This window comes from Oncorhynchus mykiss, chromosome 30, assembly GCF_013265735.2.
Source record: "Oncorhynchus mykiss isolate Arlee chromosome 30, USDA_OmykA_1.1, whole genome shotgun sequence".
Lineage (NCBI taxonomy): Eukaryota > Metazoa > Chordata > Actinopteri > Salmoniformes > Salmonidae > Oncorhynchus > Oncorhynchus mykiss.
The window spans coordinates 35945253-35972506 of record NC_050570.1 but is presented as its reverse complement, the minus strand read 5'-3'; the positions used below and the strand labels follow the sequence as shown (position 1 = coordinate 35972506).

The 27254-nt window shown below is 41.8% G+C and overlaps 1 protein-coding gene across 3 annotated transcripts in view; it reads left to right on the top strand.

The window, feature by feature from the left end:
* The first annotated feature begins 5536 nt into the window (after positions 1 to 5536).
* The window catches only part of LOC110521773 (tensin-3), a 66496-nt gene continuing 44778 nt past the window's right edge, over positions 5537 to 27254 (top strand). For 2 of the 3 annotated variants that reach the window (XM_036968977.1, XM_036968974.1), the window contains exons 1-2: positions 5537 to 5617; positions 17933 to 18999. In XM_036968977.1, the coding sequence (XP_036824872.1) occupies positions 18012 to 18999 (988 nt within the window). In that variant the 5' untranslated portion in view covers positions 5537 to 5617; positions 17933 to 18011. Of the gene's footprint in view, positions 5627 to 17932; positions 19000 to 27254 lie in introns of all 3 variants that reach the window. The other variant, XM_036968976.1, reaches the window with a different exon arrangement.

Genomic DNA, 27254 nt, shown 5'->3' with positions numbered 1-27254 from the left:
AATTAAAACTAAATGCATGCTATTCAAACGATCACTGCCCGCACCTGCCCGCCCGTCCAGCATGATGCTGGACGGCTCTGACTCTGAATACGTGGACAACTACAAATACCTGGGTGTCTGGTTAGACTGTAAACTCTCCTTCCAGACTCACATCAAGCATCTCCAATCCAAAATTAAATATAGAATCGGCTTCCTATATCGCAACAAAGCATCCTTCACTCATGCTGCCAAACATACCCTCGTAAAACTGACCATCCTACCGATCCTCGACTTCGGTGATGTCATTTACAAAATAGCCTCCAACACTCTACTCAACAAACTGGATGCAGTCTATCACAGTGCCATTCGTTTTGTCACCAAAGCCCCATACACTACCCATCATTGCGACCTGTACGCTCTCGTTGGTTGGCCCTCGCTTCATACTCGTCGCCAAACCCACTGGCTACAGGTTATCTACAAGTCTCTGCTAGGTAAAGCCCCGCCTTATCTCAGCTCACTGGTCACCATAGCAGCACCCACTCGTAGCACGCGCTCCAGTAGGTATATCTCACTGGTCACCCCCAAAGCCAATTCCTCCTTTGGTCGTCTTTCCTTCCAGTTCTCTGCTGCCCATGACTGGAACGAATTGCAAAAATCTCTGAAGCTGGAGACTCACATCTCCCTCACTAGCTTTAAGCACCAGCTGTCAGAGCAGCTTACAGATCACTTCACCTGTGCATAGCCCATCAGTAAACAGCCCATCTATCTACCTACCTCATCCCCATACTGGTATTTATTTATTTATTTTGCTCCTTTGCACCCCAGTATCTCTACCCTCACATTCATCTTCTGCCGACCTACCATTCCAGTGTTTAATTTCTATATTGTAATTACTTTGCCCCCATGGCCAATTTATTTCCTTAACTTACCTCATTTGCACTCACTGTAAATATACTTTTTGTTTTCTTTTGTTCTACTGTATTATTGACTGTATGTTTTGTTTATTCCATGTGTAACTCTGTGTTGTTGCATGTGTCGAATTGCTACGTTTTATCTTGGCCAGGTCGCAGTTGCAAATGAGAACTTGTTTTCAACTAGCCTACCTGGTTAAATAAAGGTGAAATAAATAAATAAAATATGTCTACCCCTGAGTCCTGGTTGGCAAAATGGACCCTCTGTCATCTGGACAATGATTCATTGGACCCCCTAGTTTGATGGGACTCCTATGAGGACATCTCTCCAGATAGACTAGGTATTGTAACATGACCCATTCAATTAAGGTCAGACTTACTTTGAGAGAAAGTTAGCATTCGAGGAAGCAGCTCACTGCAAGAGCATGTATGCAGCTTCTCGCCAGTCATACTAAGGAAATGTAATTGTTTTGGGGTAACTGGCTCCCTCTCTCTTTGTCTCTGTTTGCATAGCACCTAATTATTAGACATGGTGTAACAGGTTAGGTTTGAAAGGGGGTTCTGGGAGACCCTGGTAATTCTCTGGATCTAACGCTTAACCTTGACCCCAATATCTACCCAATGACCTTCTAATAACCACTTTATGACCACTCTATGACCACTACTGTCTTTGGCTGATCTATGACTGCTTGTTGTTTTGGTTGATACACTTCTTGTTTTCTGACGATACTGAGGTGATGATGTATATGAAGAATGGCTGGAGTTCTGTTGTTAAATGAGCATTTTAGTGTTTCCAGGGAATGGATGGTCGTAGTAGAGAGGTCAGACGTTCCACAGCAAGGTATTTAAAGCTGCATCTTTTCGAGAGGTTTTTCATTTAGAATGGATCGAAATACAAGCACACACACACACCAGGTCTAAATTGGCACAGTTGGGCAGCCGTGTAAATTAGACAGACCGCGCGTTGGGAAAGCAATGTGGCAAAGCACCATGCAAACAGTTATACAAGTATATTCAAACACACACACACATGCACACGCACACACACACCATACATTAACAAGTAAACACACGCTCACGCAATCAGAATAAAGTTTTTTTCAGCTGCAGATGGTTCTGTTTTAACTCCTCTTCTTTCTCCCTCTACATCTCTCTCTCACTACATTTCACCACTCTTCTTCTCTCTACGTATCACCTCTCTTTTTCTCTACCTTTCCATTCTACCTCTCCCTTCTCTCCCTCTCTCTCCTCTCCCCCCTCTCTACTTTGTCAGGTTCAGGTTGCAGGTTTCCATCCGTTGATCTACCCACTGCCCCCCACCCCCCTCTCCAACACACACAACCACATTGAGACCCCACCCCCATGTTTACATTCCACTCGCCATATTTGGGAAGCTCAAAGTTTTATGTGCATGTGCATGTTGGTGTGTGTGTGTGTGTGTGTGTGTGTAAAGAATACACATCTTAATCTTGTGTGTGTTTATGGATGCTAGCAGTAGAATGATCCCTCCTTCACCCTTTCACCACAGATACACATGAAGATAAGCAACACTGTTACCTGGGTCTGGAGGTACTGAGAGAGCAGCAGATGGAGGGAGAGAGGAGAGAGGAGAACTTTTGGAGCAACAGAGTAGGCGGGGAGTACAGTGCAATAATCAGTAAGAGACTAGGGGGGGTATGCTAATTTGGCATAGAGCAGACCAAACCCACTCTATTAAATTGGTCATAACAGGAACATTGTACATCTGGCTAAAAATGATGTAGAAAATTATCTCAACAGGAAGTGAATAATATTAAGAAATGCTATAGATAGAAGGAAAGCAGTGTGGAAATATACCAAAAAACCATTATGCAACAACAAATTAAATCCCTTCTAGACAATTTCCTGGACAAAATGTGTCACTGTAATAGCGAAGGTGAAAACTTATCAGTTGAAAACCTATAGTATATTTGACCTCTCAGCTTCCCTATCAAATCTAAACATTTCAAGCAGACAACCTAAGAAAATGAAGAACAATGACAAATTGTTTGATTAAAAATGCAAAAACCCAAGAAAGAACCCATTCAAGCAAAAACATAGTGACCCAGAAAACCTGAGCCTATGGTGAATCACTAAAACAATACAGAAATACACTACGGAAAAAGTAGTAACAGCACGTCAGAAATCTGCTCATTGTAATTGAAGAATCCACAGAATCGAACCACTTCTGGAAACATTGGAAAACTCTGAACAAACAACAACACGAAGTTATCAATCCATAATGGAGATGTATGGATAAACCACTTCTCCAATCTTTTTGTCTCTATAACAAAGAATAAATAGTAAAAACATATACATGATCAAATACAAATCTTACAATCAACTATTAAAGACTACCAGAACCCACTGGATTCTCCAATTACCTTGAATGAGCTACAGGACAAAATACAAACCCTCCAACCCAAAAAGGCCTGTGGGGTTTATGGAATCCCAAATTAAATGATAAAATATACAGACCACAAATTCCAACTGGCTATACTTAAACTCTTTAACATCATGCTCAGCTCTGGCATATTCCCAAATATTTAGAACCAAGGACTGATCCCCCCCCCAATCCACAAAAGTGGAGAAACCTCAGGGAAATCCTTTGCATTATTATTAACAGCAGACTCCTCAGTGAAAACAATGTACTGAGCAAATGTCAAATTGGCTTTTTACCAAATTACTGTATGACCGACTACGTATTCACTCTGCACCTCCTCATTGACAAACAAACAAAGCAAAACAAAGGCAAAGTCTTCTCATGCTTTGTTGATTTCAAAAAAGCTTTTGACTTAATTTGGCATGAGGGACTGCTATACAAAGTGATGGAAAGTGGTGACGGGGGGAAAACATACGACATTATAAAATCCATGTACACAAACAACAAGTGTGCGTTTAAAATAGGCTAAAAACACACACATTTCTTTACACAGAGCCGGGGGGTGAGACAGGGATGAAGCTTAAGTCCCACCCTCTTCAACATATATATCATATATACTATAACATTCTGCAGCACCCGGCCTCACCCTATTAGAATCTGAAGTCAAATGTCCACTGTTTGCTGAGGATCTGGTGCTTCTGTCCCCAACCAAGGAGGGCCTACAGCAGCAGCTATATCTTCTGCACAGATTCTGTCAGACCTGGGCCCTGATAGTTAATATCAGTAAGACAAAATAATGGTGTTCCAAAAAAAGGTTCAGTTGCCAGGACCATGAATACAAATTCCATCTAGACACCGTAATCTTAGAGCACACAAAAAATTATACATACCTCGGCCTAAACATCAGCACCACAGGTAACTTCCACAAAGCTGTGAACAATCTGAGAGACAAGGCAAGAAGGGCAATCTATGCCATCAAAAGGAACACAAAACTCAACATACCAATTAGGATCTGGATAAAAATACTTGAATCGGTTATAGAACCCATTGTCCTTTATGGTTGTGAGGTCTGAGGTCTACTCACCAACCAAGAATTCACAAAATGGGACAAACACCAAATTGAGACTCTGCATGCACAATTCTCCAGAAATATCATATGTGTATAATGTAAAACGCCAAATAATGCATGCAGAGCAGAATTAGGCCAACATCCAGAAAAGAGCTGCTAAATTCTACAACCACCTAGAAGGAAGCAATTCCCAAACCTTCCATAAGAAAGCCATTACCTACAGATAAATTAACCTGGAGAAGAGCCAACTAAGCAAGCTGTTCCTGGGGCTCTGTTCACAAACACAAACTGACCCCGCAGAGACCCAGGACAGCATCACAATTAAACCTAACCAAATCATGAGAAAACAAAATGATAATTACTTGACACATTGGAAGGAATTTACAAAAAAATCAGAGCACACTAGAATGCTATTTTTCCCTTAACAGAGAGTACACAGTGGCAGAATATCTAACCACTGTGACTGACCCAAAATCAAGGACATCTTTGACTATGTACAGACTCAGTGAGCATAGCCTTGTTATTGAGAAGGGCTGCCGACGGCAGATCTGTCTCTCAAAATAAGACAGGCTATGTGCACACTGCCCTCAAAAAAATGAGCTGCACTTCCTAACCTCCTGCCAAATGTATGGCCATAACAGAGACACATACAGTATTTCTCTCAGATTACACAGACCCACAAAGAATTAGAAAACAAATCCAATTTTGATAAATTCCCAAAACTATTGGGTGAAATACCAGTTTGCAATCACAGCAGCAAGATTTGTGACCTGTTGCCAGAAGAAAAGGGCAACCAGTGAAGAACAAACACCATTGTAAATACAACCTATATTTATGTTTATTTATTTTCCCTTTTATACTTTAACTATTTGAACATCATTACAACACTGTATATAGAAATGATATGACTTTGAAATGCCTTTATTCTTTTGGAACTTTTGTGAGTGTAATGTTAACTATTCATTTTTTATTGTTTATTTCACTTTTCTTTATTATCTACTTATCTATTTCACTTGTTTTGGTAATGTAAACATATGTTTCCCATGCCAAGAAAGCCCCTTAAATTGAAATTGAATTGAGAAGGAGAGTGTGAGAGAGCAGAGACAGAGAGAGAGAGAGAGGGCGTGGGGGGACCCAGGGGGGCAGTTAGCACCTATAGAGTAAGAGAGAAAGAATGTTACTCTCTGCTAGTCATCCTTTAGCCGCCTGAGAGAAAGAGAGACGACTGGAGAGGAGAGGAGATCTACGCAAAACCTGGTCTGAACGGTTACCACTCTTTTCCTTCTCTTTCTCCTCTTCTTACCCTCTACTTTTAATGTATTATTTTATTTATCTTTCTTGTTTCACTCATGTGTTTGTCATCTGGGTTCTCTCTGACTTGTGGAATGAGGCGTTGCATGTTGTTTCCAGATGTAGTGATGATGTAAGCTGTGTTACAGTTGCTATAGGGATGACGTTGTTTCTGTAAGTTGTTGTAGTACTATTTGTATTAGTGAATTCATGTGGTGTTAGTGATGGTAGTGAGTGTTTTTGGTGGGAGAGGAGTTGGTGTAAGTTACAAGGGTATTGTTTTTGTCTGTGTTGCAGCTTGTTCAATATGTGTGCTACATTGATGAGTGGGAAGGGATGTTTGCGTGCTGGTGTGTGTGTTTGTGTGTATGCTCTGTGGGAGGGAGTGGAGTAGAGGGGTGTGTGTGTGTGGTGTGTGTGTGTGTGTGTGTGTGTGTGTGTGTGTGTGTGTGTGTGTGTGTGTGTGTGTGTGTGTGTGTGTGTGTGTGTGTGTGTGTGTGTGTGTGTGTGTGTGTGTGTGTGTGTGTGTGTGTGTGTGTGTGTGTGTGTGACTTGAGGTTGAGAGAGGCTTTACTATGCCAGTCTGGTTTTGAGTTTCATAGTCTCGTTGGACTGAGGAGGCTACACTGGGTATTTACCATTTCGTGTGTATGCGTGCGTGTTTGTGTGCGTGCATGTATGTGTGCGTTTTTGTATTTGTGCGCATTTGTGCGTATGCATGTAGTTTTGTTAGGATGGATTTTTGTCCATCTGGATATGATACTGGGTTCAAAACCACCATTACGGAAAAAACACATGAAGTGTGTGATCTTGCATGATCTCATGTGACCACGTGATTTTATGTGAAGTTCATGTGATAGCATGCGGCAACATGTGAGCACATGTGAAAACATGATCTCATGTGAAATAAATGTGACAACATTGGGATTCAAAATGTCAACACGTGATAACATGATCTGCTACACCACCAGAATACATTCCTGCACTTTGCTGAAAGCTGCCGAGATTCAAGTCAATAATGGTCCAATCATCACCACTAACGTTACATCAACATAAAACCAACATGACTGCTTCGAGGATTTGAAGTTGCAACCTCTTGAGTGCATCGGTGTTTCTGCAGTGCCACCAGGTTCATACTTATTGAGAATGGTGTAAGTGCAGACCACAATTAGAGGTGTTTTCTGGTAGAGGCGTTTCTTGATATGAAGTTACATCCATTGATGCTTGCCATTGGTCCGTGGCAGGTTCATTTGCGTCTGGAACAACAGTTGTTGACAACTGTTGCATTGTAGCTAAGCCTAACCTTAATCCTTTTCCTAAACTTAACCTCAGTCTACTATCCTGCCATGCTAATTCACCAAACCTGCCAAGGCAGCAGCTACTCTTCCTGGGGTCCAGCAAAACTAAGACAGTTATATACAACAGATTTCACAACACATTAAGTGTGTGCCCTTCCTTATTTGACCTAGATAGTTTGTGTGTATGCATTGGTATGTAGGCGACGTGTGCCTTTTTAAAAATGTATGTAGCTCTGTCCTTGAGCTGTTCTTGTCTAATGATGTTCTGTATTATGTTGTTCTGTATTATGTTTCATGTTTTGTGTGGACCCCAGGAAGAGTAGCTGCTGCTTTTGCAACAGCTAATGGGGATCCTAATAAAATCCCAAATCCCAAATACACTCAGGCTACTACTCTACTCCCACATATCTACAACACAACATTCATGTGTATGTGTTTGTATAGTGCATATGTTATCATGTGTGTGTCTTTACTTGTGTGTGTGTGTGTGTCTCATCACAGTCCCCGTTGTTCCATAAGGTGTATTTTTAAGTCAGATTTCACTGATTGCATGATGGTGCAATGTTTCTGCTGGTATGATGGTGCATTGATCAGGCATACAGTTTAAATATGTTATTGTTGCCCAAAGGCAACCTTTAATGCACTCCAGACCACAAGGTTGCAAGTTCAAATCCGGAGAGCAATAATGTGTTTTTTTTTCCGTAAGGGTGATGCCAGCAATCTGAATTTCCTTCTGCACCACCAGGTCTGTGTCCATGACAGAGATCGGCTACGGATTTATTGGCAAGAATAAATTTCTGCACTGCTAAAAGTTGCCCAGAATCAAGTCAATGACTGTGCAATTACACGAACGAAAAAGTAGCAGTGCTCAGGGACACAAACCTGGGCAACATTTAGCAGTGCAGAAATGTATTCTTGTGTTGTAGGATGTTTGTAAAAGTTTCTCAAGACATTTGTTTTACCAGTTATCAGGACATGACATGATGGTCCAATATGGTTTTAAACCATCCCAAACCCTTGTAAAAAATGACTGTAATGAAATGGTAGTTTTAAAGTCAGTGGTACGCTGTTCAGCCTAAGTATGGGATTTGAACTCATCACTTTTGGGGTGCACAATTTTTTATGCTGTGCCACAAAGTCTGTAGCATTCCCATACACATTCATTTCGTTACCTATAATACATATCTGCACTTAGCAAAAGACTGCCATCTTCATTGCTTTTTGAGTTATCAGTTATTGTGACGATTCTCTCATTATTGATTTCAATGACTTATTTTAGCGATTTGAGGGTTTTCTGTATAGTTCAACGTTACTCCTGAATCACTATGATAAATATAATAGTTTTTCACGAGTTGACTTTTAACAAAGCTGAGATTAACATTGCACTCCAAAGTGTAAGAAAGAGTACAGGTGAAATCAGTTATTAACACAGGCATGGGGGAGTAGAAGAAAGATCCGAATGCCATGAACCAAGAGGTTGTGAGTTTAAATCCCTGGTGACAACATGTTGAATAATAATTACTGAAAAAAGAAATATACACAATGTAGTCATGTATGTGAAAGTGTGTCAAATATGTAAGTTGAAAACATTGTTTGTTAAAAGCACTGTGTGTATCATAACGACACCTTTTTGTTTTCACATGTGCAGTGCTCCAGAACCATGTTTCCACATGTGAAATGTTCCCAACCACATGTTTTCCCATTAATTCACATGTGAAATTTCATGTGAAATCATGTGGTTTTTCTATAAGGGCACCCACACAATGTTTCAGGTTAGTGTTTCATACTGGTAGCTATATGAATCTAGAATATGTTTATTTTATTGCTCTGTGAGTTCAGCAGTCTGGCTGCTGAGACTGTTTTATGAATGAGACAAGATGTGAATCCTAAATGGCACCATATTCCCAATATAGTACGAAATATAGTGCCCCATATGGCTCTGGTCAAAAGTAAGGCTTTATATACGGAATAGGGTGTCATTTGGGATGCACACACTGTTTCATTTATGAAAAGTCTGGATGGAAGGAGAACCCAAATGTTCTAGATCATTAGCTAAGATATTTTCATGGAAAATCATACCTAACATCAATATCTAATACATTTGTGTGGCACAAACTTTATGGTTACGGTAGGTATATACTGTGCATGTTATGCATGCGTTGTTACAGTAAGAGTACGTTATTATTGCTCTTCAAGATGAAAATCTCTCTCTAAACAGCTTCCATCAGATAGAGGAATTTGTGTGTTATCTAATATCAACATCTGGTGCAATTATTGGACTTTTGTAGAACTGAGTGGATAGTCAGCTGGAACCACTCTCTAGTTCATTCTACAATCCTTTTTGTCTTTCCTGGTTTACTCTGATATTAGAGGTCACTTTGTGTGTGGTGTGCATGTGTGTGTGTGAGAGAGAGAGCTTGCCATCTGTGTCCTGTCACAGCAGGGCTGGCGCCAGAACAAATCAGTTGGAGGGGCCTTTGATTTCCATAGGTGGGCACGTTTTTTCATGGGACCTTCAATTTCTTACCAGGTGTAATAGTAGAAAACATAGGAAGCTTGTGAGTTTCAAGTTTGGGGAAGCTTATGATTTCTCTTACCATTTATACCAATCTGCGTGCCAGTTATGATTATTTTTATATGCAAATTGTCATGGAACAGTTTCCTTTCAATAATAAATCATTGTCAGATGGTTAATCATAAAAATCTGAAGTAAAATGATAAAAATCTTAAAGTTAAAATTCAACTATGGCAAGAGGACCAGCCTCTGCCATATGGACACATTGGTAAACTGTGATCTATTGGCGGCTAAAGAAATAAGAGCATAGAACTCTAAGATAGCCTTTAGGACAAATCAGAAGTAAGCCTATAACTTCCATCGTCAACTAAGTAAAATGCATAGGTCTAAAGCCAACAAATATAACAGTAGAAAACATTCTGTTTTTCTCTACTCTGCCTCCCTTTCTATCTATCTTGACTTGATCTATTGCTAGTGAAATGCAACATTGTATCACATCATCACTGGGTCCAGCCTGAAGCTGTAGCTAGTGAACTTACAACATTGTATCAACTAGCCTATTCCGGGCTCTCAGAGTTTCCTGCTCTAGTGATGTTTCTACTCGATATATGGGATCATCAGATCATTTGGCTCTTCCACACCAAAGCGTTGGTGATTATCGAGGCTGGGAGTGTTGGATAGATTTTTTAAAGTACTGAGGAACTATTGTTCGCAAGCAATGTTAAAAAACAGACTTTGTTGACTTGTGTGAGGTAAACAAAAAATAACTGAGAAGCTCAGCTTACTTGTTGTGTACGTGGTTAAAAAATCAGACAGATGGGCACTTTCATACAGTTGAAGTCGGAAGTTTACATACACCTTAGACAAATACATTTAAACTCAGTTTTTCCCAATTCCTGATATTTAATCCTAGTAAAAATGTCCTGTCTTAGGTCAGCTAGGATCACCACTTTATTTTAAGAATGTGAAACGTCAGAATAATAGAAGACAGAATTATTTATTTCAGCTGTTATTTCTTTCAACACATTCCCAGTGGGTCAGAAGTTTACATACACTCAAATAGTATTTGGTAGCATTGCCTTAAAATTGTTTAACTTGGGTCAAACGTTTTGGGAAGCCATCCACAAGCTTCCCACAATAAGTTGGGTGAATTTTGGCCCATTCCTCCTGACAGAGCTGGTGTAAATGAGTCAGGATTGCAGGCCTCCTTACTCGACACGTTTTTTTTCAGTTCTGCCCACAAATTCTGTATAGGTTTGAGGTCAGGGCTTTGTGATGGCCACTCCAATACCTTGACCTTGTTGTTGTCTGACGGGACACTGGAGTGGAGCGGGTTCAGTAACCAACACCCGCTCAATGTCCGCGTCCAGCTCCCACACGACCGGCGCTACCAAGCAGGAGGCCGGGAGGATAGGAGTCTGATCCATGGGCCGCTCCTCTGTGTCATACAGTTGGAACAGTGCGTCTGCCTTCACATTCTGGGAACCTGGTCTGTAGGACTGGGTAAACACAAAACGGGTAAAGAACATGGCCCACCTTGCCTGATGAGGATTCAGTCTACTAGCTGCCCGGATGTACTCCAGGTTGCGGTGGTCAGTCCAGATGAGGAAAGGGTGTTTAGCCCCCTTAAGCCAATGTCTCCATGACTTCAAAGCCTTAACCACAGGTAACAGCTCCCGGTCCCCCACATCATAGTTCCACTCCGCCGGGCTGAGCTTCTTCGAGAAGAAAGCACAGGGGCGGAGCTTCGGTGGCGTGCCCGAGCGCTGAGAGAGCACGGCTCCAATCCCAGCCTCTGACGTGTCCACCTCCACTATGAATGCCAAAGAGGAATCCGGATGGGCCACCACCGGAGCCGAGGTAAACAGAGCTCTCAGCTGCCCAAAAGCCCTGTCCACCTCAACCGACCACTGCAGACGTCAGGACCCCCCTTCAGCAGTGAGGTAATGGGAGCAGCCACCTGGCCAAAACCCCGGATAAATCTCCGGTAGTAATTGGCAAACCCTAAAAATCGCCGCACCTCCTTTACTGTGTAGGGAGTCGGACAATTATACAAGGCTGAAAAGCGGTCACTCTCCATCTCCACCCCTGATGTGGAAATGTGATACCCTAGGAAGGAGGCGGACTGTTGAAAGAACAGGCATTTCTCAGCCTTGACGTACAGGTCATGCTCCAATAGTCTTCCAAGTACCTTGCGCACCAAGGACACATGCTCGGCGCATGTAGTGGAGTATATCAGAATGTCATCGATATACACCACTACACCCTGCCCGTGCAGGTCCCTGAAAATCTTGTCTACGAAGGATTGGAAGACTGAGGGAGCATTCATCAACAAAAACGGCATGACGAGGTACTCATAATGCCTTGAGGTGGTACTAAATGCCGCCTTCCACTCGTCTCCCTCTCAAATACGCACCAGATTGTACGCATACCTGAGATCCAGTTTAGTGAAGAAGAGTACCCCATACATTGACTCAATTACCGTGCAGATAAGAGGTAGCGGGGTAACTGTACCTCACCGTGATTTGATTGAGACCTCTATGATCAATGCACGGACGCAGACATCCATCCTTCTTCTTCACAAAAAATAAACTTGAGGGGGCGGGCCGTTAGCATCGAATAGCCCCCGGGAAGTTAGGAACCAATATACACAGGCATTTAGGAAAGCTAAGGCTAGCTTTTTCAAACAGAAATTTGCATCCTGTAGCACAAACTCAAAAAAATTATGGGACACTGCAAAGTTCATGGAGAACAAGAGCACCTCCTCCCAGCTGCCCACTGCACTGAGGCTAGGAAACACTGTCACCACCGATAAGTCCACTATAATTGAGAATTTCAATAAGCATTTTTCCACAGCTGGCCATGCTTTCCACCTGGCTATCCCTACCCCTACCCCGGTCAACTGCCCGGCACTCCCCACAGTAACTCGCCCAAGCCTCCCCATTTCTCCTCCACCCAAATCCAGATAGCTGATGTTCTGAAAGAGCTGCAAAATCTGGACCCCTACAAATCAGCCGGGCTATACAATCTGGACCCTCTCTTTCTAAAATGATCTGCCGAAATTGTTGCAACCCCTATTACTAGCCTGTTCAACATCTCTTTCGTATCGTCTGAGATTCCCAAAGATTGGAAAACTGCCGCGATCATCCCCTTCTTCAAAGGGGGAGACACTCTAGACTCAAACTGCTACAGACCTATATCTATCCTACCCTGCCTTTCTGAGGTCTTCGATAGGCAAGTTAACAAACAGATTACCGACCATTTCAAATCCCACCGTACCTTCTCCACTATGCAATCTGGTTTCAGAGCTGGTCATGGGTGCACCTCAGCCATGCCCAAGATCCTAAATGATATCATAACCGCCATCGATAAGAGACATTACTGTGCAGTCTTATTCATCGACCTGGCCAAGGCTTTTGACTCTGTCAATCACCAGATTCTTATCGGCAGACTAAACAGTCTTGGTTTCTCAAATGACTGCCAACTACTGCTCTGATAGAGTTCAGTGTGTCAATCGGAGGGCCTGTTGTCTGGACCTCTGGCAGTCTCTATTTAGGTGCCACAGGGTTAAATTCTCGGGTCGACTCTCTTCTCTGTATACATCAATGATGTCGCTCTTGCTGCTGGTGATTCTCTGATGCACCTCTATGCAGACGACACCATTCTGTATACCTCTGGCCCTTCTTTGGAAACTGTGTTAACTAACCTCCAGACGAGCTTCAATGCCATACAACTCTCCTTCCGTGGCCTCCAACTGCTCTTCAATGCAAGTAAAACTAAATGCATGCTCTTCAACCGATTGCTGCCCGCACCTGCCCGCCCATCAAGCATCAACACTCTGGATGGTTCTGACTTATGTGGACAACTACAAATACCTAGGTGCCTGGTTAGACTGTAAACTCTCCTTCCAGACTCACAATAAGCATCTCCAATCCAAAAATTTAATCTTGAATCGGCCTTCTATTTCACAACAAAGCATCCTTCACTCATGCTGCCAAACATACCCTCGTAAAACTGTGCATCCTACCGATCCTCGATTTTGGCGATGTCATTTACAAAATATCCTGCAACACTCTACTCAGCAAATTGGATGCAGTCTATCACAGTGCCATCCATTTTGTCACCAAAGCCCCATATACTACCCACCATTGCGACCTGTACACTCTCGTTGGCTGGCACTCGCTTCATGCTCATCGCCAAACCCACTGGCTCCAGGTCATCTACAAGTCTCTGCTAGGTAAAGCCTCGCGTTATCTCAGGTCACTGGTTACAATAGCAGCACCCACCAGTAGCACGCTCTCCAACAGGTGTATCTCACTAGTCACCCCCAAAGCCAATTTCTCCTTTGGCCGCCTTTCCTTCCAGTTCTCTGCTGCCTACAACTGGAACGAACTTCAAAAATCACTGAACCTGGAGACTTATAGATTCTCCCTCACTAGCTTTAAGCACCAGCTATCAGAGCAGCTCTCAGATCACTGCACCTGTACATAGCCCATCTGTAATATTGCCCATCCAACTACCTCTTCCCCATACTGTATTTATTTATTCATCTTGTTCCTTTGCACCGCAGTATCTCTACTTGCACATTCATCTTCTGCTCGTCAATCACTTCAGTGTTTAATTGGTATATTGTCATTACTTTGCCACCATGCCGTATTTATTGCTCCTTTATCTTACCTCATTTGCACAAACTGTTGTGTATTTTCGTTACTGTATAATTGACTGTATGTTTGTGTATTCCATGTGTAACTCTGTGTTGTTGTATGTGTCAAACTGCTTTGCTTTATTCTTGGCCAGGTCACAGTTGTAAATGAGAACTTGTTCTCTACTAGCCTACCTGGTTAAACAAAGGTGAAATAAAATGTAAAACATTTAAAAATATATGTTGTGTTTTGGAGAAAATGCGGGTAAATAAAAGCAATTTCTCCCAGTTCCACTCTATGAGCAGTTACTACCTTTATGCTTGGTAGGGCAGTATTGCTAGTCCCACTACCCAAATTGCAGGCTTTTATAGGCCTACACACTTGTGATTAAGTGATAATGCCCGAAAAGTTGGTGTTTGGAACATATATTGCATAGGTGATGTTAGGGCCGAGACAAAGTTGAGGGCCGGCAAACTGTGCCAATATATCCTCAAAACACTGGCTTTGAAGGAATTATCACTTTTATACAATGGTTACCAACATATTCAAATAATTATTTACATATTTTAATTAAAAACATTATTTTTATGAATTAACTCATACTATTTCATCCTTCCACGAGATATAGTCCTGACACAAATCTAGGGTTGCTACCCAAGCCCGCTGGTCGTTCGTTCTATCGGTTTGGTTGCCGGAGTTGTGACCCAGTCGTTAAGTCTTTTTGTTCTAAATCTATGGATATTCAAAAAGAACAGTCGTTCATTCTAAATGTTCCATTACCATGATGGCTGTGAATGTTCTTATCCCTTGCTTGCTTGTCTTAAGGATTGGTGTCCCGCTAACGGGACAACTTCTGGTGAAACTGGAGGGCGAGCAATTCAAATAAATAATCATAAATATTATGGATTTTAAACATTTAGGTACATATAAGTGTCTTACATTGTCTGAAAGCGTACATTCCTGTTAATATAACTGCACTGACCGATTTACAGCAGCTATCACAGAGAAAACATGCCATGCAATTGTTTGAGGACGGCGCCCCACATCAAAATATTTTTCCACCGGCACAGGTTTCATACATTCACATTTAACAATTAAATATTCACTTACTTTTTGAAAATCTTCCTCTGATTTGTCATCCAAAGGGTCCCAGCTATAACATGTAGTGTAGTTTTGTTAGATAAAATCCATCTTTATATCCCAAAAGGTCTGTTTAGTTGGTGCATTCGATTTGAGTAATCCACTCGTTCAACTTGCAGAGAAAGGGATCCAAAAATCTACCCCTAAACTTTGTTTCAACAAGTCAAAGTACGTTTCTATTTACTCCTCAGATACCCTAAAATGCAATCAAACTATAACATTTCTTTCAGAAAGAAGTATATTCAATAGGAAACCTATTTTAGCAGTAATGTCTTCATGGCGCGAGCAAACACAAATTTCCAAGACTGTGTCCTTTTACTGAAACTGTGATTTCTTATTATTTTTTTTTAAGTTAAAAGCCTGAAGCCTTGAACATAGACTGCTGACACCTTGTGGAAGCCATAGGAATTGCATCCAGGGAGCTCATTTTCAATATGACATTTCTCTTGGATTTCTAAGAGGATGGTCTCTCAAATAAAAAAATGTCCTGTTGGATTTTCTTTGGATTTTCTCCAACCATATCTATTGTGTTATATTCCTACATTATTTTAACATTTCTACAAACTTCAAAGTGTTTTCTTTCAAATGGTACCAATTATATGCACATCCTGGCTTCAGGGCCTGAGCTACAAACAGTTTACTTTGGGCACATCATTCAGACAGGAAATGGAGAAAAAAAGGTCCTATTCCTAAGAAGCTCTAGCTTTCCATCTTTGGCTAACACAGTCACTTCAAACTGTGCAGCCAGAATAACAGCAAAGTTGACGCATTTGCATTTGTTTAATATGTTTTCTAGTGATTTTTTGGGCATACATCCATAACAATGAGCTAATGATGTGCGATTTCGCCTGGCATATAACATTTGCTCTCTCGCTAGGCCACTGTTCAGAAGAGATAGCCAACTACACAGCTAACACAATCACTTCAAACTGAAGCTGAAAATGACAGCAAACTAGTTGCAATTTCATGTTTACTATTGACATTTTTTTGTATATATCCATAAAAATGATACTGATTCATTATTTCGACTGGCTGAGAAAAGCTGCCAGCCTGACTCTCTAATCCCGACTCTCAACACATTTTTTTTAACCACAGGACAGCTGGAGATCGGATTTCACTACTGAAACAATGTTTCAAATCTCGGAGAGACAGCAAGGTTATTACAAATCTCCGCTGTGGAAAACCAAATGCTAGTCTAAAAGAAATGGGAGATAATGTCTAAATGCTTTTTACAGTGTAGATCTAGTATATAAATTACCTGGCTGAGCTGATGAGACAATGGTGTGAGGAGTCAGATGGAACAGAGCAATTAGGCATTTGAATGTCATAGATTTGGTGATAACTTGTGGTTATCCAGCTCAAATGCAGTTTAAACCAATCAGCATCCAGGATTAGAACCACCCATTGTATAATTTGAAAATATCCACAGCTATATATATATTAAAAAATCTAATGATCCTTTGTGGCTAAGTCATGCTCCCTGGTGAAGTATTTTAAATTATTTGATTTAGACAGGAGTAATTGTATAATTTTGCTGAAATTTCAATTTACATTAGGGCATCCTAACAGTGCACTGTGCACTTTCCTTTCCTATTTGCAAGAGGCTGAAGCCAAAGATCTGATATAATGATGAGATGCTCATGTCTCCGCCCTAACAACGGGAGTCTCTGTCCCAAAGATGGGAAGGCAGGCGACAAACTTAGGTCTGCATATTATTCCCATAGAAAAACAATGGACAGATTTTGGCGAGTGAACCCTCTTGCTTAGCCTGTTCCTCTCTGTTAAAACTACACTGACTGCACAAAACATTAAGGACACTCTTTCCATGATACAGACAGACTAGGTGAATCCAGGTGAAAGCTATGATCCCTTATTGACGTCACTTGCTAAATCCACTTCAAATCAGTGTAGATGAAGGGGAGGAGACAAAAGAAGGATAAGGATTTTTAAGCCTTGAGACAATTGAGACATGGATTGTGTATGTGCCATTCAGAGGGTGAAGGGGCAAGACAAATGATGTAAGTGCCTTTCAAAGGGGTAGTAGGTGCCAGGCACACCGGTTTGTGTCAAGAACTGTACCACTGCTGGGTTTTTCAAGCTCAACAGTTTCCAGTGTGTATCAAGAATGGTCCACCACCCAAAGGACATCAAGCCAACTTGACACAACTGTAGGAAGCATTTGGAGTCAACATGGGCCAGCATCCCTGTGGAACTTTTTCCACACCTTGTAGAGTCCATGCCCCGATGAATTGAGGCTGTTCTGAGGCCAAAGGGGAGGGGAGGTTCAACTGAGATAGAAATGTAATAACAATAACAAGGCTATACACAGGGGGTACAAGTACCGAGTCTATAGACAGAGGTTAATTGAGGTAATTCAGGTAACATGTACATGTAGGTAGGGGTAAAGTGGCTATGCATAGATAATGAACAGCGAGTAAGACCAGCGTAAAAAAGGTGGGGTCAATGCAAGACCTAGGGGTAGAAGCTGTTAAGAAGCCTTTTGGACCTACATTTGGCACTGTGTGTGTGTGTCCAGTGCACCAGGCCTCTGTTTGTGTGTCGAAGGATGATTAAAAGAGGTTGAGGGTTCTAGGTTATTAAGCGTGTCATACTTTTTGTGTCTGTGTGTCTAAGTACTCTGAGTTACCGCTGCCTGTTTTACACATTTTCTCTGCCTCTTCCTCAGCTCTGCCTCATAGCCCTGGCCCTGCCAATGGCAGCCTCTACGCCAGAGTGAGGAAGAGGAGTAGAACAAAGGAGGTGATATGTTTCCCCAGGCAACCAGCGGCCCTATCCCCAGTGACCTTGCCCTGTCAGCCAGTAGTGATTCAGGCTTCTCTATTGCCTCCCAGTGGACAGGGGTTATTACTGCAGTGAGCCCCGGGAGAGGGCCCAGTGAGGACGAACGTACCCAGCAAAGGAGGCTTCTATCTGGGGTTGGCCTGGAGAAGCCTCAGCCTACTCTGGAAGACATGACAAAGCTCCCAGCCTCCAGTAATGGAGAGGGGAAGATGGATGGGGACAAGGAAGGCTCAGGGCAGCCTGTCAACGAGGAGGCCTTGCCCAGCGAGAGGGAGACAGACATCCTGGATGATGACGAGTTTATCCCTGAGGCTAGCCCTGCCTTGGACAGGCATAGCTTGGCTAGCATTGGCTCATTGTCCTCTGAGAGCCTGCCTGAAGCCCAGCAATTGGTCCAGAGTGGAAGTGGATACTCCACCCCCTCCACCTACACCACCCAATCATGGGTGCAGCAGCAGCAGGCAGTCGACGCCCCAGAGGGGGAGGAGCAAACAGACCAGGGGTGGGACAGCCCTGTGGATACACCTCCTCTGATTGGTCCAGACACCCTGTCAGTTCCAGACATGCCCAATACAGGGACCAGCAGAAGAGAGGCGGTGCAGAGACGAGTGGAGGGTGGGGTGGGGATTGAGAGGTCGCCTGTGCAGATGGACAGCGACAAACATTCCACACACACCACATATGCCACACACACCACACATGTCCAACACAGTCCACATGCCACACACACACCCTTACCCTCAGGGGAACCCTGTGGGCAGGAGGAGCTTGCCTCGTTAGTAACAGACATGGATGAGTCCATCGAGCAGCTCAACCGGTTGATCCTTGACCTGGACCCCACCTTCATACCTGTCCCCACCCGACATCCCGCCCTCCCCCTGTCCCGCTCCGCCTCCCTCCACACCAATGGGATAAGGCAAACAACAAACCACGCCAACCCCAGCCAATCAGGTGAGACCATGTTAACCAGAGCGGGCTTCCATCCTTCTCATTCAAATAACATCATCCTGATGAGCTAGCGATGACTTCAAATTGAACATCTGATTGTCACAATAGAATCACAGGGAAAGGCTCTGTCCCTCTGTTACAGTTATGGTATTTCAATATTCATCTTAAAAATGCATATTAGAAGGTGATTTTATTCATTTTTTTCCTAAATTCTTACAGGTAAAACATTCAATCAGTTAAAATGAGAATCAATCACTCAATCCATCGTCAATAAAAAATTCTAAAGAATAAAAAATTCAAACAATAACCAAATGGTCATCCAATCAAAAAATAAATAAAATAAAAGCAATCAAAAAATAATCAGAATAATTAGTCTGTCAGTCAATCTGTCAGTCAATCCACAGTCAGTCTGTGTGTTGGGGGAGGGGTGGGGTCTGGGCTGGCAATTGCTGGATGGAGGCGACAGTTGTGGTTGCATCCTCTGCCGTCTATGGATGAATTCCCTAGTGGGGAGGCAACCGTGAACAGCCATCTGGAGTGTTTATTTCTGTTCTGATGGTAATGTCAGGGTCATGGTTTCTGTGATGACTTGGGTGATGGTGGGTGTTGCTTCTGGGACATTTTGGGTGGTGGGTTGGGCGTTGAATGTGGAAAGTTCTGGGTCTGGGACTTGTTCTGGCTTCTTCATTGTTGTTGTCTGGTGGATGGGGTGGGGGTTAGTGGGGTTGGGTTTTTTGGCTCTTACCCTGCCTGTGTGGGAACTGGGGCAGGTTCTGAAGAAGTGGCTGCCGTTCCTGCACCGGTTACAGGGTGCAGTCCAAAGTGGGAAGGTTGTGTTTACAGCTCTTACAGATGATGGCTGTGCAGGCTGCAGCCAGATGGCCGAGTTGGCTACAGTTCATGCACAGTTTGGGCATTTATACACAGTACCAGTCAAAAGATTGGACACTCATTCAAGGGTTTTTCTTAAACCACTTTGGGCTAGGGGGCAGTATTTTCACTAGAGGTCGACCGATTAATCGGAATGGCCGATTAATTAGGGCTGATTTCAAGTTTTCATAACAATTGGAAATCGGTATTTTTGGACACCGATTTGGCCAATTTATTATTATTATTATTATTATTATTTTACACCTTTATTTAATCTTTATTTAACTAGGCAAGTCAGTTAAGAACACATTCTTACTTTCAATGACAGCCTAGGAACGGTGGGTTAACTGCCTCGTGGGCAGGGGCAGAACGACAGATTTTTACCTTGTCAGCTCGGGGGATTCAATCTTGCAACCTTACCGTTAACTAGTCCAAGGCTCTAACCACCTGATTACATTGCACTCCACGAGGAGACTGCCTGTTACGCGAATGCAGTAAGCCAAGGTAAGTTGCTAGCTAGCATTAAACTTATCTCATAAAAAACAATCAATCAATCATAATCACTAGTTAACCTCACATTGGTTGATGATATTACAAATTTATCTAGCGTGTCCTGCGTTGCATATAATCGATGCGGTGCGTATCATTTCTCCAATGTGTACCTAACCATAAACATCAATGCCTTTCTTAAAATCAATACACAGAAGTATTTATTTTTAAACCTGCATATTTAGCTAAAAGAAATCCAGGTTAGCAGGCAATATTAACCAGGTGAAATTGTGTCACTTCTCTTGCGTTCATTGCATGCAGAGTCAGTGTATATGCAACAGTTTGGGCCGCCTAATTTGCCAGAAATTTACGTAATTATGACATAACATTAAAGGTTGTGCAATGTAACAGGAATATTTAGACTTATGGATGCCACCCGTTAGATAAATACGGCAAGGTTCCGTATTTCACTGAAAGAATAAATGTCTTGTTTTCGAGATGATGGTTTCCGGATTCGACCATATTAATGACCTAAGGCTCGTATTTCTGTGTGTTATCATGTTATAACTAGGTCTATGATTTGATAGAGCAGTCTGACTGAGCGATGGTAGGCACCAGCAGGCTCATAGCATTCCTTCAAACAGCACTTTCGTGCATTTGCCAGCAGCTGTTTATGACTTCAAGCCTATCAACCCCCGAGAATAGAGATTAGTTAGCTGGGTGTTTCAAACGTCACTTGCTCTGAGACTTGGAGTGGTTGTTCCCCTTGCTCTGCATGGGTAACGCTGCTTCGAGGGTGGCTGTTGTCGTTGTGTTCCTGTTTCGAGCCCAGGTAGGAGCGAGGAGAGGCTATACTATACTGTTACACTGGCAATACTAAAGTGCCTATAAGAACATCCAACAGTCAAAGGTTAATGAAATACAAATGGTATAGAGAGAAATAGTCCTATAATTCCTATAATAACTACAACTTAAAACTTCTTACTTGGGAATATTGAAGACTCATGTTAAAAAGAACCACCAGCTTTCATATGTTCTCATGTTCTGAGCTGTCACGAATCCCGCCGAAGATGGTGCCTCTTCCTGTTCGGGCGGCCCTCGGCGGTCGCCGTCGCCGGCCTATTAGCTGCCACCGATCCCCTTTTCTGTTTCATTTAGTTTTGTCTGATTAGTTGCACCTGTTTCTTGTTTAGGTTTTGGTTTTGGGCTATTTAAACCCAGTAGGCACGCCGGCTTTTGTGCGGGCTTGTTTTCTGTTATTTGATTTGTGTGATTTCTGTGGAAGTATATTGTTCTCGAACCGTTTGGTCCTGTTGTTTTGGACTGGGACTTATTGCGCCCGTGTGTGTGGCGTTGACCGACACTGTTGTTTTGGGAATAAATATTCCACATATCAACTACCCTGCTCTCTGCGCCTGACTCCTCCACCCACTACTTCTAGAAGTACATGACATGAGCAAGGAACTTAAACGTTAGCTTTCTTACATGGAACAAATTGCACTTTTATTTTCTTCTCCAACACTTTGTTTTTGCATTATTTAAACCAAATTGAACATGTTTCATAATTTTTTTGAGGCTAAATTTATTTTCTTGATGTATTATATTAAGTTAAAATAAGTGTTAATTCAGTATGGTTGTCATTGTCATTATTACAAATACATTTAAAAAATGGAAGATTAATCGATATCAGCTTTTTTGGTCCTCCAATAATTGGTATCGGTATTGGCGTTGAAAAATCATCATTGGTCAACCTCGAATTTTCACGTCCGGATGAAAATAGGTGCCCAAAGCAAACTGCCTACCACTCAGGCCCGGAAGCAAGGATATGCATATTATCAGTAGATTTGGATAGAAAACATCCTGAGGTTTCTAAAACTGTGTGAGTATAACAGTACTGATTTGGCAGGCAAAACCCCGAGCACAATCCATCCAGTGATTTTTTTTTTTTAGCTCAATCTGTTTTCCATTAGGTTTCTATGGCAATCCTTTTTTAATAGAAATATGCTTGCAGGTCCAATGGCTTCCACTAGATGTCAACAGTCTTAAGAAATTGGTTGATGTTTTTCCTTTGAGAAATTAAGAAGTAGCCCTGTTATTTCCATGTGTCACTCCAGGTGCACTCTAATGTTTTGGTGCGCGGGACCTGGAACGTGCTTTACATTGTTTTCATCTGGTATTGAGCACAGTATTTCCCGTCTTAAATTTGATCGATTATTTACGTTTTAGGATACATAAATTTAGATTAGGAACGTTGTTTGAAATGTTTGGACCAAGTTTACAGGTAACTTATTAGATACTTTTTAGAAATGTTGGGCGAGTTGGAACCGGTGTTCTTCTGAATCAAACGCGCCAAATTAATGGACATTTTGGGGATATAAAGAAGCAATTTATCGAACATAAAGACCATTTCTGATGTTTATGGGACATTTTGGAGTGCCAACAGAAGAAGATCTTCAAAGGTAAAGCATGAATGATATCGTTATTTCTGACTTTTGTGTAGCACCTGCCTGGTTGAAATCTGATCTTAATGTGTTGGTACGCTGTGCGCTGTCCTCAGATAATCTCATGGTCTGTTTTCACTGTAAAGCCTTTTTGAAATCTGACACTGCGGCTGGATTTAGAAGAAAAAGAAACGCACACCTATTAAGACGAGGTGCTGGCTAGCGGAGTAGAACACCTATTAAGACGAGGTGCTGGCTAGCGGAGTAGAAACTTGAAAATAAAAGAGAGCCGCACACTCTAGGAGCTCAGATGCAAAAATGTAATACCAACGTTTCGACAGCCAAGCTGTCTTCATCAGGGTATAATCACAAACACCGCAGGATGACTTGTTTATATAGTGTCAAAAGACACAGGTGTCTGTAATCATGGCCAGGAGTGGCCTAATATCATTGGTTAATAATCAAATATTAAAATGTCATACAAAGAACAGCATACAAACAAATGGATAGCATACGATCATAGATTAATTTGACTATACAAGTTTACAAACAATACCAATGGCAAAGTCCCAATAATCACAAGAATGACTTCAGATCAAAGTCTACGTTGAGACCGAAGGGCGCAAGGGTCTTTAAATTAAAGATCCAGGCAGCCTCTCGTTTTAACAATAAATTATCAAGGTCACCCCCTCTCCTAGGGAGGGTGACATGTTCGATGCGCGAATTAAAAGTACGTATCTCAGAGCATCGTAGCACCATTAGGTGTAAAAACTTTACTAATCTAGTTGCGGCCCACTTCTTGGAGGCAGGCCACTCGATTTCGTCTCTGCGTTATATTGGCATCGAACATGTCACCCTCCCTAGGAGAGGGGGTGACCTTGATAACACAGGGTTGCTACCGATGGAGGGCTTCGGGGTGGTAATCATTTAGGCAGGTTACCTTCACTTTCTTGGGCACAGGGAATATGGTTGTCTGTTTGAAACATGTAGGAATTACAGACTCCATCAGAGAGAGGTTGAAAATGTCAGTGAAGACACTTGCCAGTTGAGTACACGTCCTGGTAATTCGTCTGGCCCCGCGGCTTTGTAAATGTTGACCTGATTAAAAGTCTTGCTCAAATTGGCTATGAAGAGCGTGGGCACCCAGTCGTCCAGAATATCTTGTGCTCTCGTGCATGCTTCAGTGTTGCTCGCCTCGCGAGGATAAAAGCCTTTGAGCTCATCTGGTAGGCCTTCATGGTCCAATTGCTGAAAATAAACCACCACTAAAGGACACCAATAATAAGAAGAGACTTTCTTGGGCCAAGAAACACGAGCAATGGACATTAGATTGGTGGAAATCTGTCCTTTGGTCTGATTAGTCCAAATTTGAGATTTTTGGTTCCAACTGCCGTGTCTTTCTGAGACGCAGAGTAGGTAAACGGATGATCTCCGCATGTGTGGTTCCCACCGTGAAGCATAGAGGAGGAGGTGTGATGGTGTTAGGGTGCTTTGCAGGTGACACTGTCTGTGATTTATTTAGTGTTCAAGGCGCACTTAACCAGCATAGCTACCTCAGCATTCTACAACGACACTCCATACCATCTGGTTTGCGCTTAGTGGGACTATCATTTGCTTTTCAACAGGACAATGACCCAACACACCTCCAGGCTGTGTAAAAGCTTATTGACCAAGGAGAGAGATGGAGCGCTTTATTAGACAACCTGGCCTCTTCAATCACCACACCTCACCCCTATTGACCGTAGAATGAAGGAAAACAAACCAACAAGTGCTCAGCATATGAGGGAACTCCTTCAAGACTGTTGGAAAAGCATTCCTCATGAAGCTGGTTGAGAGAATGCCAAGAGTGTGCAAAGCTATCATCAAGCCAAAGGGTTGCTATCTTCTGTATACCACCCCTACCTTGTCACAACTGATTGGCTCAGACTGATTAAGAAGGAAAGATATTCCACAAATGTACTTTTAAGGCACACCTGTTAATTGAAATGTATTCTCGGTGAGTACCTCATGAAGCAGGTTGAGAGAATGCCAAGAGTGTGCAAAGCTGTCATCAAGGCAAAGGGTGGCTACTTTGAAGAATCTCAAATATAAAATAAATGTTGATTTGTTTAACACTTTATTGTTTACTACATGATTCCATATGTGTTATTTCCTAGGGCTTCCACTAGATGTCAACCATCTTTAGAAACTTTAATGAGGCTTCTACTGTGTTGTGGGACTGAATAAGAGCTGAATGAGTCAGGTTACTGGCAGAGAGCCATTTCCTGGTTACGCGCATTCCACATTATATCGTTCTGCGTTCTGTTGCTCCTCTAGACACAAGAATTCTCTAGAATTCTCCGGTTGGAACTTTATTGAAGATTTATGATAAAAACATCCTAATGATTGATTCTGTACTTAGTTTGAAATGTTTCTTCGACCTGTAATATAACTTTTTGAAGTTTTTGTCCGAAGTAATGCACGAGCGTTTGGATATGTGTACCTAACGCTAACAAAAGTAGCTACTTGGACATAAATAACTGACATTATCGAACAAATCAAACATTTATTGTGGAACTGCGATTCCTGGGAGTGCATTCTGATGAAGCTCATCAAAGGTAAGGGAATATTTATAATGTGATTTCTGGTTTCTGTTGACAGCTAATTTGATTAATTTTCTGAGCGCCATCCCAGATTATTGCATGGGTTGCTTTTCCCGTAAAGTTTTTTTGAAATCTGACACAGCGGTTGCATTAAAGAGAGATATATCTATAATTCCATGCGTATAACTTGATAACATCTACATTTATGATGAGTATTTCTGTTGAATCGATGTGGCTATGCAAAATCACTGGATGTTTTTGGAACTAGTGAGCATAACGTGCCAATGTAAACTCAGATTTTTTAAATAAAAATATGAACTTTATCAAACAAAACATACATGTATTGTGTAACATGAAGTCCTATGAGTGTCATCTGATGAAGATCATCAAAGGTTAGTGATTCATTTTATCTCTATTTGTGCTTTTTGTGACTCCTCACTTTGGCTGGAAAAAATGGCTGTGTTTTTCTGTGACTTGGTGGAGACCTATCATAATCGTTTGTGGTGCTTTCGCTGTAAAGCCTATTTGAAATCGGACACTGTGGTGGGATTAACAACAAGATTACCTTTAAAACGGTATAAGATACATGTATGTTTGAGGAATTTTAATTATGAGATTTCTGTTGTTTTGAATTTGGGACCCTGCACTTTCACTGGCTGTTGTCATATCATCCCGTTAACGGGATTGCAGCCCTAAGAAGTTTTAAATGAAACTGGTATATTTTTTTATTTATCACAAATTTCTTTATGAATTTTGGTCTTTAATGCAAGGGCGACAGACTAGTTCCTTACTTTTCCCCAGTCATTTCCATATATTTTTGTTAGCTGCATGTGTGACATAACTCCACCAATCCTATTTATGATATAATTTACAAAGATTATACCTTTTTTAAACAAAATGCTCCCTCATGGGCCCTTCCCATCAATAAAGAGAAAAATAGAAAACATGTTCACATAAATACGCTATATAGTTATTAATATTAAGTGATATCCGTATCGCCCTTAGACTACACCACTGCTGTTGTCCTTACCTCCAAGTGTTTACTCAAGTTGGATGTATAATCTTTGGATGCTGATAACAGTCACACCGTTGGAAGACAGCTTGGACTGTTTCCTACAAAAACCTATTCCTGCTCGTTTCCCACGATCCAGCCAACGCATTTGGTGTGTCATCGTAGTGGTCTCTGACTTGTGTTTAGAATCGCTCAGGTGGAACAAACTTAAACTTGCAACTGTTTTCAATGCTGATTTGAATGTCATTGAGAAAACAGAATTGTGTCCCCAAATTATTTTCTCAAACATCCTTTTTTAATTTATAAGAAATCCTAGAAGTGTTCATCTAGTTTTTCAGTAGTATCTGTAATCAAATTACTATATTTTTGCTGTTAACGTAACGGATTACAGTTACAGTTTTATGTAACAGATTACATGTATTCCGTTACTCCCAAACCCTGACAGTACAGCTCTTCAGTTACAGTACATATTCACATTGGAATCCCTCAGAAACATACTGTACAACAGTCCTCTGACTGTCTGTCTGTCTGGCATGAGGACTCTGACATGATGCCAGAGGCCAGGCTAAAGAAAATAAAGCTGTGCCAGCTTTCAGCTGTTTAGACAGAGAGCTGAACCGCAGGTAGTTGAGTTAATCATAGTTTGGTTTGGTTTGGGTATGTTCTCCTAGCCGAGTTCACTACTTCCAACACAGACATGCTTTATTCGCCTTTGTCCTCTATGTTTGCTTGAGTGGGTGTAAAAGTTTGACTTAAACCAGTAACTGGAACTTTTATATAAGCACTGTAAAACCAGGTTTTCATAGGTACAGTACAGTAACTTGACTTAAACTAATCTTTTGAAGTGACTGGAAGAAATGTCTT